Source organism: Hevea brasiliensis, chromosome 9 (genome assembly GCF_030052815.1).
Source record: "Hevea brasiliensis isolate MT/VB/25A 57/8 chromosome 9, ASM3005281v1, whole genome shotgun sequence".
Lineage (NCBI taxonomy): Eukaryota > Viridiplantae > Streptophyta > Magnoliopsida > Malpighiales > Euphorbiaceae > Hevea > Hevea brasiliensis.
Genome location: NC_079501.1, coordinates 15,007,406 through 15,022,060, shown reverse-complemented (window position 1 = coordinate 15,022,060; position 14,655 = coordinate 15,007,406). Strand labels below are relative to the sequence as shown.

The 14,655-nt window shown below is 34.7% G+C and overlaps 2 protein-coding genes across 3 annotated transcripts; both read left to right on the top strand.

The window, feature by feature from the left end:
• LOC110638723 (catalase isozyme 2) lies at window positions 1-4,382 on the top strand. Its single transcript, XM_021789367.2, has 8 exons — window positions 1-588; window positions 686-782; window positions 880-1,157; window positions 2,126-2,902; window positions 3,055-3,144; window positions 3,377-3,444; window positions 3,530-3,623; window positions 3,920-4,382. Exons 1-8 carry the CDS (start codon window positions 574-576, stop codon window positions 3,977-3,979), a joined length of 1,479 nt encoding a protein of 492 aa, XP_021645059.1. The 5' UTR covers window positions 1-573; the 3' UTR covers window positions 3,980-4,382.
• Window positions 4,383-5,250: 868 nt separating this feature from the next.
• On the top strand, window positions 5,251-14,511 carry LOC110638722 (phosphoinositide phosphatase SAC6). Of its 2 annotated transcripts, XM_058153099.1 has the most exons (21): window positions 5,251-5,495; window positions 5,788-5,961; window positions 6,052-6,135; window positions 6,415-6,542; window positions 6,637-6,728; window positions 7,847-7,904; window positions 8,192-8,248; window positions 8,340-8,373; window positions 8,470-8,550; window positions 9,211-9,317; window positions 9,690-9,776; window positions 9,875-9,952; window positions 10,256-10,326; window positions 10,415-10,513; window positions 10,658-10,757; window positions 10,958-11,066; window positions 11,221-11,293; window positions 12,200-12,293; window positions 12,591-12,683; window positions 13,036-13,102; window positions 14,045-14,511. In XM_058153099.1, exons 2-21 carry the CDS (start codon window positions 5,814-5,816, stop codon window positions 14,173-14,175), a joined length of 1,791 nt encoding a protein of 596 aa, XP_058009082.1. In that variant the 5' UTR covers window positions 5,251-5,495; window positions 5,788-5,813; the 3' UTR covers window positions 14,176-14,511. The 2 variants fall into 2 exon arrangements, with proteins under 2 accessions (XP_058009082.1, XP_058009081.1); XM_058153098.1 differs by lacking the exon at window positions 5,251-5,495 and having other exon boundaries at window positions 5,507-5,961.
• The last annotated feature ends 144 nt before the right edge of the window (window positions 14,512-14,655 follow it).

Here is a 14,655-nt window from a genome sequence, read left to right as displayed (position 1 = left end):
ATATAAATGGCTGGCCTTACGAAAGTTGCTTCCAACTTTGGAAGCATTTACCCTTTTCCATAAAACTACACAAATAATCTTCTTCATGAGCCTGATTTTCAAGGCCCTCCTTCATTCTCTGCTGCATAACAATCTTCTTCATCAGCTTTCAGAGAAAACCACAGAAACTCTGATAAAGATAAGTGGACGCATAGTGTTCTCATAAATCCTTCCATTTTTTCATTTTCCAATTATCGTTTCCTATCCGTTGCTCGTATTTTACTGGAATATGAGAATATGAAGTTTTTGGATGTTCAAGCTGTATAATTTTATTTTATTATAAAAATAGATTATTTTAATTAATGGATTAATTTAAAAGAATAGAAGTTTCTCGTGAGGGCGTTTTCAGTTTCAGTGTATAGATTTTTAGTGGGGCAAGTGACTAGTAGCTCGCCACGCGGCCATTCAAGTTAGCAGAAGAAGATAAATATAAACATTAAACAGAGCTTTTTTCAACCTGCCCCTTACTTGTGCTCTACCTGATCGACACCTTATTCCCTCTCGTCTCGGTCTCTCTTCTTCTAAAACATCATCATGGATCCTTACAAGGTATCCAACATCTTCACGAATTTCATTTCTCTTCTTTATTCAATCGAAACGGGTTTTATTTATTATTTTTTTAAAACTGTTGTCTGTTCTGTTGCAGTTTCGTCCATCAAGCGCCCACAATTCCTCATTCTTCACCACAAACTCTGGTGCCCCTGTCTGGAATAATAACAATTCCCTCACTGTTGGGTCCAGAGGTACAGGAATTTTCAGTTTGCGAGCCATATCTTTTTTCTCTGTAGACTTGTATTCATATAAAACCAACTGGAGGTGAAATTACTGGTTCTTTGGCAGGCCCAATTCTGCTTGAGGATTATCATTTGGTGGAGAAGCTAGCAAATTTCGACAGGGAACGCATTCCAGAGCGTGTGGTTCATGCTAGAGGTGCTAGTGCTAAAGGGTTCTTTGAAGTAACTCATGATATCTCTCATCTAACTTGTGCTGATTTCCTTCGAGCCCCTGGAGTCCAGACCCCTGTTATTGTCAGGTTTTCCACTGTTATCCATGAGCGTGGAAGTCCTGAAACTCTCAGAGACCCTCGAGGTTTTGCTGTCAAGTTTTACACCAGAGAGGTAACTGGAATTCATTTTCGTTCGAGGGATTCGTTATTTCTTTCTTTTCTTTTAAAAAATTATTAAAAAAACTTCTTTTTGGCTTTTTAAAATTGGCTTTTACTGATCAAACAGGAAAAACTTTTTTTTTTTTGGTTTGAGATGCTTTTTACTGCTGACAGAACGGACGCACTATTTAATCTTAGGGGCTAGGGATAGATGAATGGAAAGTGTTTTGCATTTAAATTGAAGGGCACGAATGTAACAATTAAACTTCTTTTAATGCATTTCATTTATAATTTGAATTTATTTAAAAATTTATTTTTATCATTAAAACGAATTTTAAAAAATATAAATCACTAATTTTTTATTTTAATTGAATAAATAAAAATAACTTTTAAATTTTAAGAATATAAATTATTTAATTTTTTGTATTACATTAATAAATAAATATAATTATTTTAAATTTTTGTTAGAAATTTTTTTTAATAAATGTGAAAGTTTATTAAAACTATGTTCTCATTTAATATATTTTTTAAATAAAAAAATTAAATTTTAGAGTTTCGTCATTGACCATTGAAAAAAAAAAAAAAAAAAAAAAACTTAGCTTTCTTTTCCTCCATCCTTTTCATTAACAAACCTTCCCAGAAGATTAATGTTTCGATTCATCAGGGAAATTCTATCAATATGCTTGATACCTATTTTTGTTGGCTATTAATTAACAATTTCACCTTTCGCTTTGATGTTGCCTCTCTATGTTCCTTGACTGTAATTGGCACAAGTTTTCTCCATTTTATGTGAATTTGCCCATAGGAATTATGTAAAACTTAAACCAACATATATGTGGCCTTTATAATCTGCAAGCTTCGAGCTTCATGTTTCTTTATCTTTCCTTCTATTGTCGTCTGTTTCTTTGTTCCTGTGCAAGCGGAATATGGATCGTTTAATTTGAAGTTATTCACTAAACAATAAATTAATTCTTCTTTCAGGGTAATTTTGACCTGGTGGGCAACAATTTTCCTGTCTTTTTCATCCGTGATGGGATTAAATTCCCTGACATGGTCCATGCTCTCAAACCCAATCCTAAGTCACACATTCAGGAAACTTGGAGGATACTTGACTTCTTCTCACACCACCCTGAGAGCTTGCACATGTTCACCTTTCTCTTTGATGACATTGGAATTCCACAGGATTACAGGCACATGGATGGGTCTGGTGTTAACACCTACACTTTGATCAACAAGGCTGGGAAAGCATACTATGTGAAATTCCATTGGAAACCAACTTGTGGGGTTAAGAGTTTGTTGGAAGATAAGGCCATAAGAGTCGGTGGATCTAACCACAGTCATGCCACACAGGACCTCTATGACTCAATTGCAGCTGGAAACTACCCTGAGTGGAAGCTTTTCATTCAGACAATTGATCCTGCTGACGAGGAAAAGTTTGATTTTGATCCACTTGATGTGACCAAGACTTGGCCTGAAGACATCTTGCCCTTGCAGCCTGTGGGTCGCTTGGTTTTGAACAGGAATATCGATAACTTCTTTGCTGAGAATGAGCAACTTGCGTTCTGCCCCTCTATTGTGGTGCCTGGTGTCTATTATTCAGATGATAAGTTGCTGCAAACTAGAATTTTCTCCTACTCTGATACTCAGAGGTATCGCCTTGGCCCAAATTATCTGCAGCTTCCAGCAAATGCTCCCAAGTGTGCTCATCACAACAATCACCATGATGGTTTCATGAATTTTATGCATAGGGATGAGGAGGTACTCCATCTTTCTCGATATATCTCTCGCACACATACTTCACGTGTAATTGCCAGAGTGAACATTCACACATGTGCTCACCTCAAAATGGAAGAATAAGCTTGCATTTTATTTGATTAGTGCGACTAATTATCATGATGGATGGTTTTCAGGTCAATTACTTTCCTTCAAGATATGATCCTGTTCGTCATGCTGAGAAGTACCCTATTCCTTCTGCTATTCTTTCTGGCAACTGTGAGAAGGTTTGTTTCTGTGCTATTTGTTGCATTGTTTAAATGGTTAGCAATGGAAATGAAATATACAATCCATATGATTTTAGACCAAAATGCTGTAGTGATTCAATGAACTAATTTTTTCAGATCCTTTTGAAATGTTTTATCCATGCAAATGGGACTAGCTATTAGTTGTGTACTTGTGTTGGTCAATTGGACATGTATAATGCTGAGCTATAGCACTTCGATTTCATTGTCACAGTGTGTCATTCCAAAGGAGAACAACTTCAAGCAGCCTGGGGAGAGATACCGTTCCTTTTCATCAGATAGGTATACTTAATTATCATGTAATTTCACTTCTTTTTTTTTCATTTTTCTGTTCACTTTCAGTCTTATATACGATATTCTACCCCAGGAAAGAGCGATTTATTCGACGTTGGGTTGAGGCCATGTCTGACCCAAGGGTTACCTATGAAATCCGCAGTATTTGGATCTCATACTGGTATCAGGTGAAGTTTCATATTCTTTGACATATAAATATGTGTGCATGCACACACACACACACACAGGTGTTAATATTCAGTTGATCTCATACTTGGATGGATGATCATACTTGACCAGTATACAAATAAAATCGCTTCGATGTTTGATTAATTTGCTTTTCAAATTATGTTGAGATTGATTCTGTAATCTGTCACTGTATCATAATACTTTTGTGTTTCAACTTGGGGTAGAAGAAAGGGTCAGTTGATGTAATAAACCATTGACTGATGATTACTAATAAATTTTGTTTGTGTGGCTACAGGCTGACAAGTCTCTGGGACAGAAGATTGCTTCTCATCTCAACATGAGGCCAACCATGTGATGAGCAGAAACAATGTCTCAAATATTCAACCATACAGTGACAGTGACATTATTCGATCTAATTACCGTGCCTTGTTTTATATGTATTCTGTATCTAAGAAAAAAAAACATTGCAGTCTTGTGACATATACCGAGAAGAGTCTTTGTAATAAGATGTGCTAATTAATGTCTTAAATATGAGTTACTGTGTTTTTAATAACTTTCCCTAGCGAGTCTCTTTTGACCGGTCTTTTCTTGATGAGTGCCTGTTCCTGATGAGTGCCTGTTGCAAAAGAAAACAAGGGTAGCCTATTGGTCAACCATTCCAATTTTCAAGTTAGTCTTAGGTTGTTCAAAGAGAGTTTATGAGTTGTAAATATAGAATTGAGAATTAGATAAAGTAAACATATTTAATTTATACCTTATTTTGATATTTCTAAACTGAAAGCTAAAGAGTTATTGAAATTAATTCCAAAAATTTCAACATACTCAATTGCCATCCTAAGATTCTCTTGCAAATCTGCCTCCCTTATTAATTCATTCTAGCAAAACTTTATTGGTTGTTGCTCAGGTATTCCAGTCGGGGGTTTGATCTGATCGTTGCTCGGATTGCTTCTCCTGCATTTATGCTCGTTCGAATTTAGCCAAGCCATATGATGCTTGGACTAATCATTCGAGTCATCTAATGCTCGAACTGGTCATTTAAGCTTTCTGATGCTCGGATTGGTCATTCCTTGGCTTTCATGACTCTTGATCATGTTGACTTTATAATCATATTTGACTCTTCGATTTACATTGACTCTTTTAACTGTCATGTTGATTCTTTAATCGAACGTTAACTCTTTAATTCGATTTTGGGCGAATTATATATATTTCCTAAACAATAAATAAAATGAAGAAAAATAAGGAAAAAAGTTTTGCAAACCTGTGTGATATGAAGATTAAAGCACTTCAAGCAATATAAAAGTTTTAGGAAGCATTGAAAAAATTACAGAATATATAACAATAATGCATGCATTAGTGTATGTTGAATTACATTAAGCGATGCAGATTGGATTAATTCCAATTTTAATCAGAATTAAATAAAAACAATAGAATTAAATGCAACCACAATAGTTCAAAAGAGGAAACTTCCTCACGAGAAGGTTTCACTCACCTTGCATAAGGAATAAGAGTGGAGGGACAAAGAGGATAAGAAATGAGGAGGAAAGCGCATAACAGACAAATTCCCCTTCTTTCATAGTTTGTGTTTGCCCAAAATATTAATTTGCTTCTTGTGCTGTTGTGTCTTAGAAATATGGCTTCGGCTGTATTGTGGGCCATCACTTCTCTCTCCAAGAATACAACAGGCATGCCACTGCGAATAAATAAATTTGCGCGAATTACGGAGCTACGCTTTATTATTATCGAGAAAAAAATTGTGAAAGAGAAGAAAAACAGATCCGTCCAGGAGTAGTTACTTGCTCAGCGTAATCAGATCCAACGGTGGAAAAGGAGCAATAAAATCGTTAGCAATTGACCATGTCAAAACGGGCAAGGTGGGTAACTGACCACTCTTTCGGTTTCAGAGGCCGAAACGCAAGCAAATTCCCTCGCCTTTTCTAAAGCCCAAATCTGTTGAAGCCTCAAACTTCCTAACATCTCAAACAAACCCAAGCATTTGGAAAAATTTTTTCTTTAGTTTTCTAAGTTAAAGCTGTAGCCTCTATCCTCTGCTTTAATAGGATCTCATACTTCCCACGTCTGTGTGATCTCTCTACTTAGATTCAGGCAACTCTTGAACTTGAATTGAGGGCTGTTTTTATTGATTTTTATTTTTATTTTTTAAAGGGAATTGAGTTATTGATAAAATAATAATGATGGAGAGAGCAGAGTCGGGGCAGAAGCTATATACACGTATGCGTCTCTGGGAATTTCCAGATGAGTATGTAATTGAACCTACTGATGGATCTTCTGGTTCTCCTTTGGCTGTTAGTCGGGCTGATGGTTCCATGAAACTCATTGGTTTGTGATTTCCTTTTTTGTTGGCTTATGCATTATTTGGTTGCTGTTTCATATTTATTTATTTAGTTATTTATTTATTTTGGATTCCAGATGGAGTTCCAGAATGCAGCTCTCTTCGTGTTCCTAAAATTAGGACTATTTTTGGTGTGGTTGGGATGCTTAAGCTTGTGGCAGGTAACAAAAACTTTTTGTTTCGATCAAAATTCAGTTCCCTGTGGCCAAATACTGTTGCTTTTTAATTGTTTGGATCTACAAGTGCAAGAGGAAACGTGGGCTGTGTCAATTTACGCTAAAATTTTGTATTTTCATTGCTTTGAATATTGGTTTTATCAGCGGCATTTTGAGGATGGATGTTTGATTCTGCAAATTTGTGCTGTAAAACACAAATTTTTTCGTTTAAGATCTGAACTTGCATTTTGTTCTGACATCATAATAAATTCTTCTATGCTTTAGGGTCATATTTAATAGTTATATTGGAACGCGAATGTGTTGGATCATACTTGGGACATCCTATCTTCAAAATTACATCATTGAAGATTTTGCCTTGTGATCGTTCTCTTAAAAATTCCTCTGCAGAACAGGTAAATCAGCTGTAACTTTGCTGCCAATGCACTGATTTCTAGTTATGTGAGTAGAAAATGATTTAGTCTATGATTGTTGCGGGAACTTTGGCAGAAAAAGGTGGAGACTGAATTCTCTGGGCTGCTTCGTGTTGCAGAGCGGACTTGTGGTCTGTATTTCTCATATGACACCAATTTAACACTGAGGTGAAGAATCAGTCCGTATTGATAGTGTTTGTCTATTTTTAATTATGGACAATGTGACCAGTTGTTCTTTAAGTGGTGGATATACATATAAAATTAAAGATTTCATTCAATACTTCAAACTTTAAATTCAATATTGAATTGTTATTGTAAAATTAACGTTTGAAGTTCAAATTTTAAATTTTAAAATTTAAGTTGTAGAGTGCAACTTAAATAGGAAAGCCTTAAATGGAAAGAAACTATTTTCTAATTTAATAAACTTTGTGGGTAAAGATGTAGAGTTCTATAGTAACTAAATACCTTGTATCACGTAGAATCACTGTATTAAAGAGAAAATTTGGATCTGCAATTTCCACGTTCTGGAACGCCTGGGAGAAGAGGGAGGGAGGGGTGGCGGGCAATGAATTAGGTAACAGCGGAGTTGTAGAGTGCAACTTAGATGGGAAAACTATTTTCTAATTAAATAAACTTTGTGGGTAAGGATGTAGAGCTCTAGAGTAACTAAATACCTTGTATCACGTAGAATCACTGTATTAGAGAGAAAATTTGGATTGGCAATTTCCACGTTCTGGAAGGCCTTGTTGTGTGTGTGTGTGTGTGGGGGTGGTGGAACTGTTTGGTTTGTTAGATTGTGGATATATAGCATATATGTTACTTATCAAGAAAGAGAATAGAAAAAGATGTTGCAAGGAAAATTGGAGTGTAAGCTTCTAAGCTTTGAACATTCAGTTGGGATAACTAAGTGAGCTTTACGAAAGTAGGGCTTAATTACTTTATTATTCACAAGGAAAACAAAAATAATAAAATGCAGAAACAAAATGCTAGTTTTCTGGTTGAAATATAAGTGAGAATCATGATAGACCTATATGAATGCAAATGCCAGGACTTCTAAGTTCTAACAGGATGGAATTATTAAGCAAAGATTAAGGCTCAATTAATGGCTCAACTTTGTGTGAAGCCATCAAAACCTGGCTGTTGTGTTGCTCTTATCCAATCCAAGGAAAAAGCACCAATTTTATAACATTGAAGTCAACAAGTCAAGCTAACCTTATTTATCAATGTCTTTATGTGGTGTGTCAAAGGTGAAACTATTAACTTTTATGCAATCTTTTTTGCTACAGTGCACAGCGATTGCACGATCTGGGTGATGAATCTAAATTACTTCCACTTTGGAGACAGGTAACATTTGACATTTAAAATCATTACCTTTCTTCTTCTTCTTCCTTCATCCTTTTCCTTTTATGTTTTGTGCAAATTTTTACCATGAAAGATTGCTGGTTCTTAAATGGAGATTCCTCCTCTCTTCTTTTTTTCCCTTCCGCTTAGTTAACTTACTCTTTTAGTTGTGCTTGACTTTGTGAACAATACTCTTACATCCCCATGATTTTCATATCTCCATTGATATATTTTGTGATTGAATTTCAAAGAATTTGAAGTTTTTCCTATTCGTCAAATGTTTGTCACAGGCAGAACCTAGGTTTCTCTGGAACAATTATATGTTAGAAGTGCTCATAGATAATAAGGTTGAATTCTTCCCTTAGTTCTATTTGTTGTTATTTTCTTATGATGTTGGGAGTTTGTAGCTAAAAGTTCTAATCATTCTCATTTCTGCAGCTTGATCCATACCTGCTTCCTGTTGTCCAAGGGAATATCCTTGTCAAAATTTTGTGGTGACTTGAATATGAGTTTACTTTAGCTATTACATGTATCTTTCCATTTTAGTTTATCCTTGACTGATTATCAGGCTTTCAGAACTTTCAAGCAGCCATTGGAAAAGATATAATTGAAGTTACTCTGATTGCTAGGAGATGTACGAGGAGAAATGGTAATTAATTCAATTTGCAAGTATATGTCCTTTTTTTGCCCAACTAGTTGCTTTGGTGACATATATGCTGAAGCAGGAATGCACTAACTAGGAGTGAAGGGGCACATCTAAAATGCATTTTAGATTTATTATGAAACCATGATGACATTGATCAGTGATACAGAGTTCAAATTTTAAAGAAAAATTAAAGTTACAGTTATGCAAAATTGAAAAATCATCATAAAATAAATTTATATATGATGGGGTTGTTTCTCCTTTTTGTTTCTCATGGATTGACTGCATAAACATGAAATGTTAATCTTTAATTTTTTTTTTCTCTTTAAAATCTTGTAATGATTTGAGATCTTGAAGAATGCTTAAGGAACATCATAAAATAACGAGGGGGTTGTTTCTCTTTTTTTGTTTCTTATGGATTGATTGGATATTAACATGAAATATTGATTCTTTATTTTTCTCTTTAAAAATCTTGTTACTGTTTTGAGGTCATGATAACTGCTGAAGGAAAAAAAGCATGAAGAGGAAAACTGAAGCTTTTCTTCATGCTTCAAATATTGTGGGAGGAACTAGTTGTATCATTCTTCCCATTAGCATAATCAAATGCCAATTTATCTAATAATTTGTCCTCTAATCGGTTTCATGAGAATTTGTATTTCTTGGAAGGCACTCGCATGTGGAGAAGAGGAGCTGATCCTGATGGGTATGTTGCCAATTTTGTGGAATCTGAGCAAATTGTACATATGAATGGGTATACAGCATCATTTGTTCAGGTAATGTTTGATATATGTTTCTATTCATGACTAAACTTTTGCAATGCAGTCATTGTGTAATTTTGAGTTTCCTTAAATTAGAAGAGTACTGAACATGAACCATGGGTTCTAAATGCTAAAAAGCAAGAGCAATGTGGCATAAATATTCTGAACTAGGTATTGAGGGAAAATGAACAACATTAATAGATTGAATAAGGGTGCATATATGTATTCTGATGCTTGCATTCATGTTATGTGATGTATTCTTATTACGATAGCTTTTATATGGTATTGATGTGATGTGTTTTAAAAGCTCAAGTTATGCATTGTTGTGAGACTTGGATTTACTTCACAATTGTCTCATGTTTTTCTTCTTTTGATTGTCAATTTCAGGTCCGGGGTTCAATGCCATTTCTTTGGGAGCAGATAGTCGATTTGACATACAAGCCTAAGTTTGAGATTGTCAAACCCGAGGATGCTGTGAGTGTTATAAATTTGTCCATGGTATTGTTTAATCACACAATTTTCGGGCTCTTTTTTCCTATAAATTGACTTCTGGAATTTTGCATGTTATCCAGCCTCAAGTAGCAGAGCGGCATTTTCTGGATTTGAGAAAAAAATATGGAAGTGTATTGGCAGTTGACCTTGTCAATAAGGTGCATATTATATTATCTCTTACAATGAGAATTATGATATTTGGTGGACTAAATTATACAATTTTGTATTGACTCATTTGCACCTAATGATTTTATGTACCCAATTGCTTGGTCAATTTCATGTCTTTTATGCCATTAAAGAGCATAAAAAGGCATGCACATACTTGTTAGCTGTGCCCAATATACACATTTTGTATATGTAAGCATTTTCAGTGTACACGTGTCTGTGGTTGAGAATGCATGAACACATTTGAACTGCTATTTTTTGGCCATTTGTTGTTGATCCCCTTTCATCCTTATCAGCATGGAGGTGAGGGACGCTTAAGTGAAAAATTTGCCAATGCAATGCAGCACGTCAGAAGTGATGATGTAAGGTAGAACTTCCATCCATATAACCACTTCTCAATTATGTTTTTCAAAATGTTGTCCCATTTAATGCTAAAGAGCTGCTGAATATTGTAGATATCTGCACTTTGATTTTCATAAAATCTGTGGGCATATTCACTTTGAGCGACTTTCTATCCTTTATGACCAAATTGCAGATTTCCTTGAGAAAGGCGGGTAAGGCTTTGTTCAAAGGTTTGAAATTTTAGATTTGATTTTACTTTAATATATTTATGCTCAGAGAGGTTTTCCCAATATCAACTCATTGAGATTAGTTTGACTGATATTTTGGTAATTTCTAACTTACTTTATAACTGATAGGTACCTTTTGTTGAATGAAAAGGGCGAGAAAATGAAGGAGCAAGTTGGGGTTGTTAGGACCAACTGTATTGATTGTTTAGACCGTACAAATGTTACCCAGGTAGTTTAATTTCAAAGACATAGTACCGTTCCTTCTGGTTTTGTTTGAAGTCAAAACATATAAGTGGCATATGTTTTGGAAATTAGAAGTATGATTCTCTTGGACTTCCAGAACGTCGAGCTGCAATTTTTCCATGCGCGTGCACACACACACTCACATAGATTATTTGCTTCTTATAACCATGTTTACATATGGAGCAGAGCATGATTGGTCGAAGAATGTTAGAAATCCAACTTAGAAGGATTGGAGCTTTTGGTGCAGAAGAAAAAATTAGCTCACATCCAAATTTTGATGAAAGCTTTAAAATATGTGAGTTGAGTTCATTCACATTTTATATTTGCTCTTTGAGAATATTAATGCAGCTCACTACATTGTCTTGCATCTTTATACTTGCCTACTACTGTTAACACAGTTCTCCAACATTTGAATGTTTAAATTTTGGTTTCTACTGTTTCTGTCTCAGTGTGGGCCAATCATGGGGATGACATAAGCATTCAATATTCTGGAACTCCTGCTTTAAAAGGAGATTTTGTAAGGTACCTTGCTGTGGATTTATTCAAAAGTTTTATATGCAAAATATGTAAGTATTCTTATGCCACATTTACTTAAGACTAATGGCACAAAGCTTTTTGAAGTTTTCTTGAAATGACATTTGCAGATGCATGTTGATCTCATCTATTGAATTTATTTATATTGGTGTGAGTTGGTGTATTTGCAGCTATCTAATACAATAATCATTTCTTTCTTCTTACAAGAGATTGTAAATATCATTAATAAAACATCTGGTTTTGTATGAGTAATTTTATGCATAGAGATACTATTTAAACATAAGTTTAACGAAACTAGTCAATTGTACTAAAGTATTAATTAGAAGAAACTTCAAAGAGATTTAATGATGCGAAAAATTCCTGTCCCTTAAGTGTCAAGGCATTAAAGCACATGGTACTTTTCTAAACTTTTCCCTACAGTTTTCATCATTGCCCTTTGACACTATGATGACTGGTGCAGTGCTTATGAGGTGCACTTACAGTTCAATGTTTATAGCAACTTTACTGTTGCATTTGACTTATTCTATTGCGTTCTCTCTGTTTGGATATGTTTGTATATATTGAAATCTTTGTGCTTTATCTTTTCCTGCAATTAGTGTTTTTAACTGTAGAGGAGTGATATTAATATATATTGGTGTCAAGATCAGTATTCATCATTCAATTCATGGATCTCAACAAATGGGGGACCTAGCAGTCTTATTTTTCTAAGATGCGGTGTGACAATTTTATAATGACTCACTTCATATTCTCTTTTTGCTCATTGCAATACTCCCTACTTTTGATGCTTTTGGTCAAAAAGCTTCATTATATACTTCAGTCTCTGCAGTCATGTTGGCCGTATTTGCTTGCATTGATATTCTCACACTTTGGTCACTCACTCCTGTTGTATTGCAGATGTGGCCAGCGGACAGCCCAAGGGATCCTTAAAGACGGTTGGAATGCACTTGCTCGCTATTATTTCAATAACTTCTCTGATGGTGTAAAACAGGTGGTTATCCTTCACTTCATCCAAATCACAGATCAATTGGCAATTGAAGATGCTTGTGTTGAAACTTGAATATGTTCTATTAACTTGCTTGTCTTGGATGATGTATTTGTTAGTTTAATAATAGTAATTTGTTGCACATGACCTTGGGTTTCTTGTTAATGCCTACTTTAAAAAAAAAATGTTTTCTTTGGATAAAAGCTATCCAACTACAAGGTTTATATGTCTTGTGAATTATCTCTTCTATAACATCCTCAAAGGTTTATTGACTGAATTTTCATTTTTGGCATGTGTGTGAAGGATGCAATTGACCTCTTACATGGACATTACATCGTTTCTGTAAGCCGAGATATGACCCCTCCATCTCAAACAGGAGGCCTCGAGAGTATGGCTGTGAGTACAAGTTAAATAAGATTTTTTTTTTTGAAAAAATATTTTTACATATCTCTTGGGATATTTGAATCCTTGTTAGTAAAGTTTACGACATGGAACACATATGAAAATATCAAATTTGTGCTAAACTGCTATATTTCATTGTTGAGCATATCCTAATTTTCAAATCTGGATTTACCATGATGATGGATCTGGGCTATTAATTGCTTTCTCCCAAAATAGTCATTGCAAGTTTCCTTGACAATTTTTAGCCCATGAAGTTAATTATTCTTAATATTTTGTAACTTTAATGTTATGTGTATATCATTACTTAGACTACCTACTCTGACTATAATGTCAAATTCTCTTGCAGTCTTTTCCGCTTGCTTTATCATTGGTCTTGACTGGGTTCTTTTTTTCTGTGATGTCACTCCGGCAAGGTGAGTTGACTAGTACTACTCATGGAGCAAAATATTTGTTGTTTTTGTGCTGTGATTCACATAGGAGGGTTGGAAGCAACATGCACCAAATAGGAGATTGCAGGGCCAGAGACCAACTTTATTAAATCACGTGTACCTATAGATGGAATTCTATTATTGCAGCTTCAAGAAGCTTAATAATTGGATAAAATAGCTTGTTTGACATTTGACTTCAAGGCTGATAAAGGTTCTCTTATATGATCTTCACCTATAATTGTGAATGGACAGGATGCACTTACATGTGGGATTAAAATTTGTGAATGTTGATTTTCCATTCATCTAGCTTTTTCTTTTCAATATACTACCATAGTGACATTGTTATTGTGTGTGAGGACATCTAATGAACAATGTGGAGTGAATGATCAACAAAAGGAAAAAAATACACTGTCTTGCTTTGTGACAAAATAAAAGATCTTTAACATCCATATGCATATGTGTGCCTGTACATGTAAATATGTTTGTAAGTGCACCTACACAGAATGATGGGGTGAGGCAGAGAGAGGGGAGAGAGATTCTCTGAAATTTGTAGTCTCCAGTTCCTTCCCCTATTTTGCAAAGATGCTGTTTCTGTAATGCTCAATTATTAAAAGTTCAAACATTTTCATACTGTTAAAAAATTTGTATAAATATATGTGTAAACAAATCCCTTCCTGTGTGTGTATGCATTATAATGATAAGAATACCTTGGTTAATAGTTAGGAAATAGTCTAGCCACTCCGAGAAGCAAATAGTGCCTTTTAGTCTTTTGGTCATTACCTCACCCAATCAAGAAAAAGATTGTTGTTGGCCTTGGATTGAAGGAAAATTAAGGTGCTTGGTACTATTATAACCACATGTCTACAACTTTTTTTGGCTGGTAATTGACTATCCTCTTTTTTGCATCTTTACCCATCTTTTTTGCAGTTCGATATGATCTTCGACACTTATTCTTCTCAGCTATATGGGCAAGCCTTACTGTTGCTATTGCAGCATTTGTGAGGGCGAATGGAAGGATTTTCTGCAATCGGCCTCGTCTGCATAAACCTCGGCATTGATTATAGCTTCAGAATGATCTAGCATATATGACTTTCCTGTGAAATTCTTAGCATGGTGCTTATTTTTATTTTATCACATTTTTTTTCTCTATAGTTTACATAGCTTTGATATTCGATAAATTCTATCCGGAAGTTTGATGATTCCCATTCACACATTTGTTAGCCTGAATGGCAATTTCTTTTTTGTTTTATTTCATTTTTATTCTTTCATGTATCATTATATTTTCTTTTGCATTGTTCAAGCTCAAAATATTTAGGTGTTAGGGTTACAGGAATTGTTTACAGCTTGAACCTTTTTGTCTTAAAAACCTATCATGGCAATCGCAACTTTCTACAGCTGTTGGTGCCAATTTTATATTTAAAACAATTAATAAATTTTGGCTTTTAGCTCCTTTTTTATTTACTTTGAAGCTATGAAAATTGGAAGTATATCATGAGTTATGTGGCTTGCTTTATTGTATCTATTCCGTTGTGGAAAAT

What these genes read in the sequence shown, in the direction of transcription:
- LOC110638723 (XM_021789367.2), top strand. An exon ending in TCAAGTTTTACACCAGAGAG is followed by an intron (nt 1,158 to 2,125) that starts GTAACTGGAATT and finishes TTCTTCTTTCAG; the next exon opens with GGTAATTTTGACCTGGTGGG. An exon ending in GGATCTCATACTGGTATCAG is followed by an intron (nt 3,624 to 3,919) that starts GTGAAGTTTCAT and finishes GTGTGGCTACAG; the next exon opens with GCTGACAAGTCTCTGGGACA.
- LOC110638722 (XM_058153099.1), top strand. Translation starts at nt 5,814, where the DNA reads ATGATGGAGAGAGCAGAGTCGGGGCAGAAGCTATATACACGTATGCGT. An exon ending in GCTTCCTGTTGTCCAAGGGA is followed by an intron (nt 8,374 to 8,469) that starts ATATCCTTGTCA and finishes ACTGATTATCAG; the next exon opens with GCTTTCAGAACTTTCAAGCA. An exon ending in TGATGAAAGCTTTAAAATAT is followed by an intron (nt 11,067 to 11,220) that starts GTGAGTTGAGTT and finishes TTTCTGTCTCAG; the next exon opens with TGTGGGCCAATCATGGGGAT.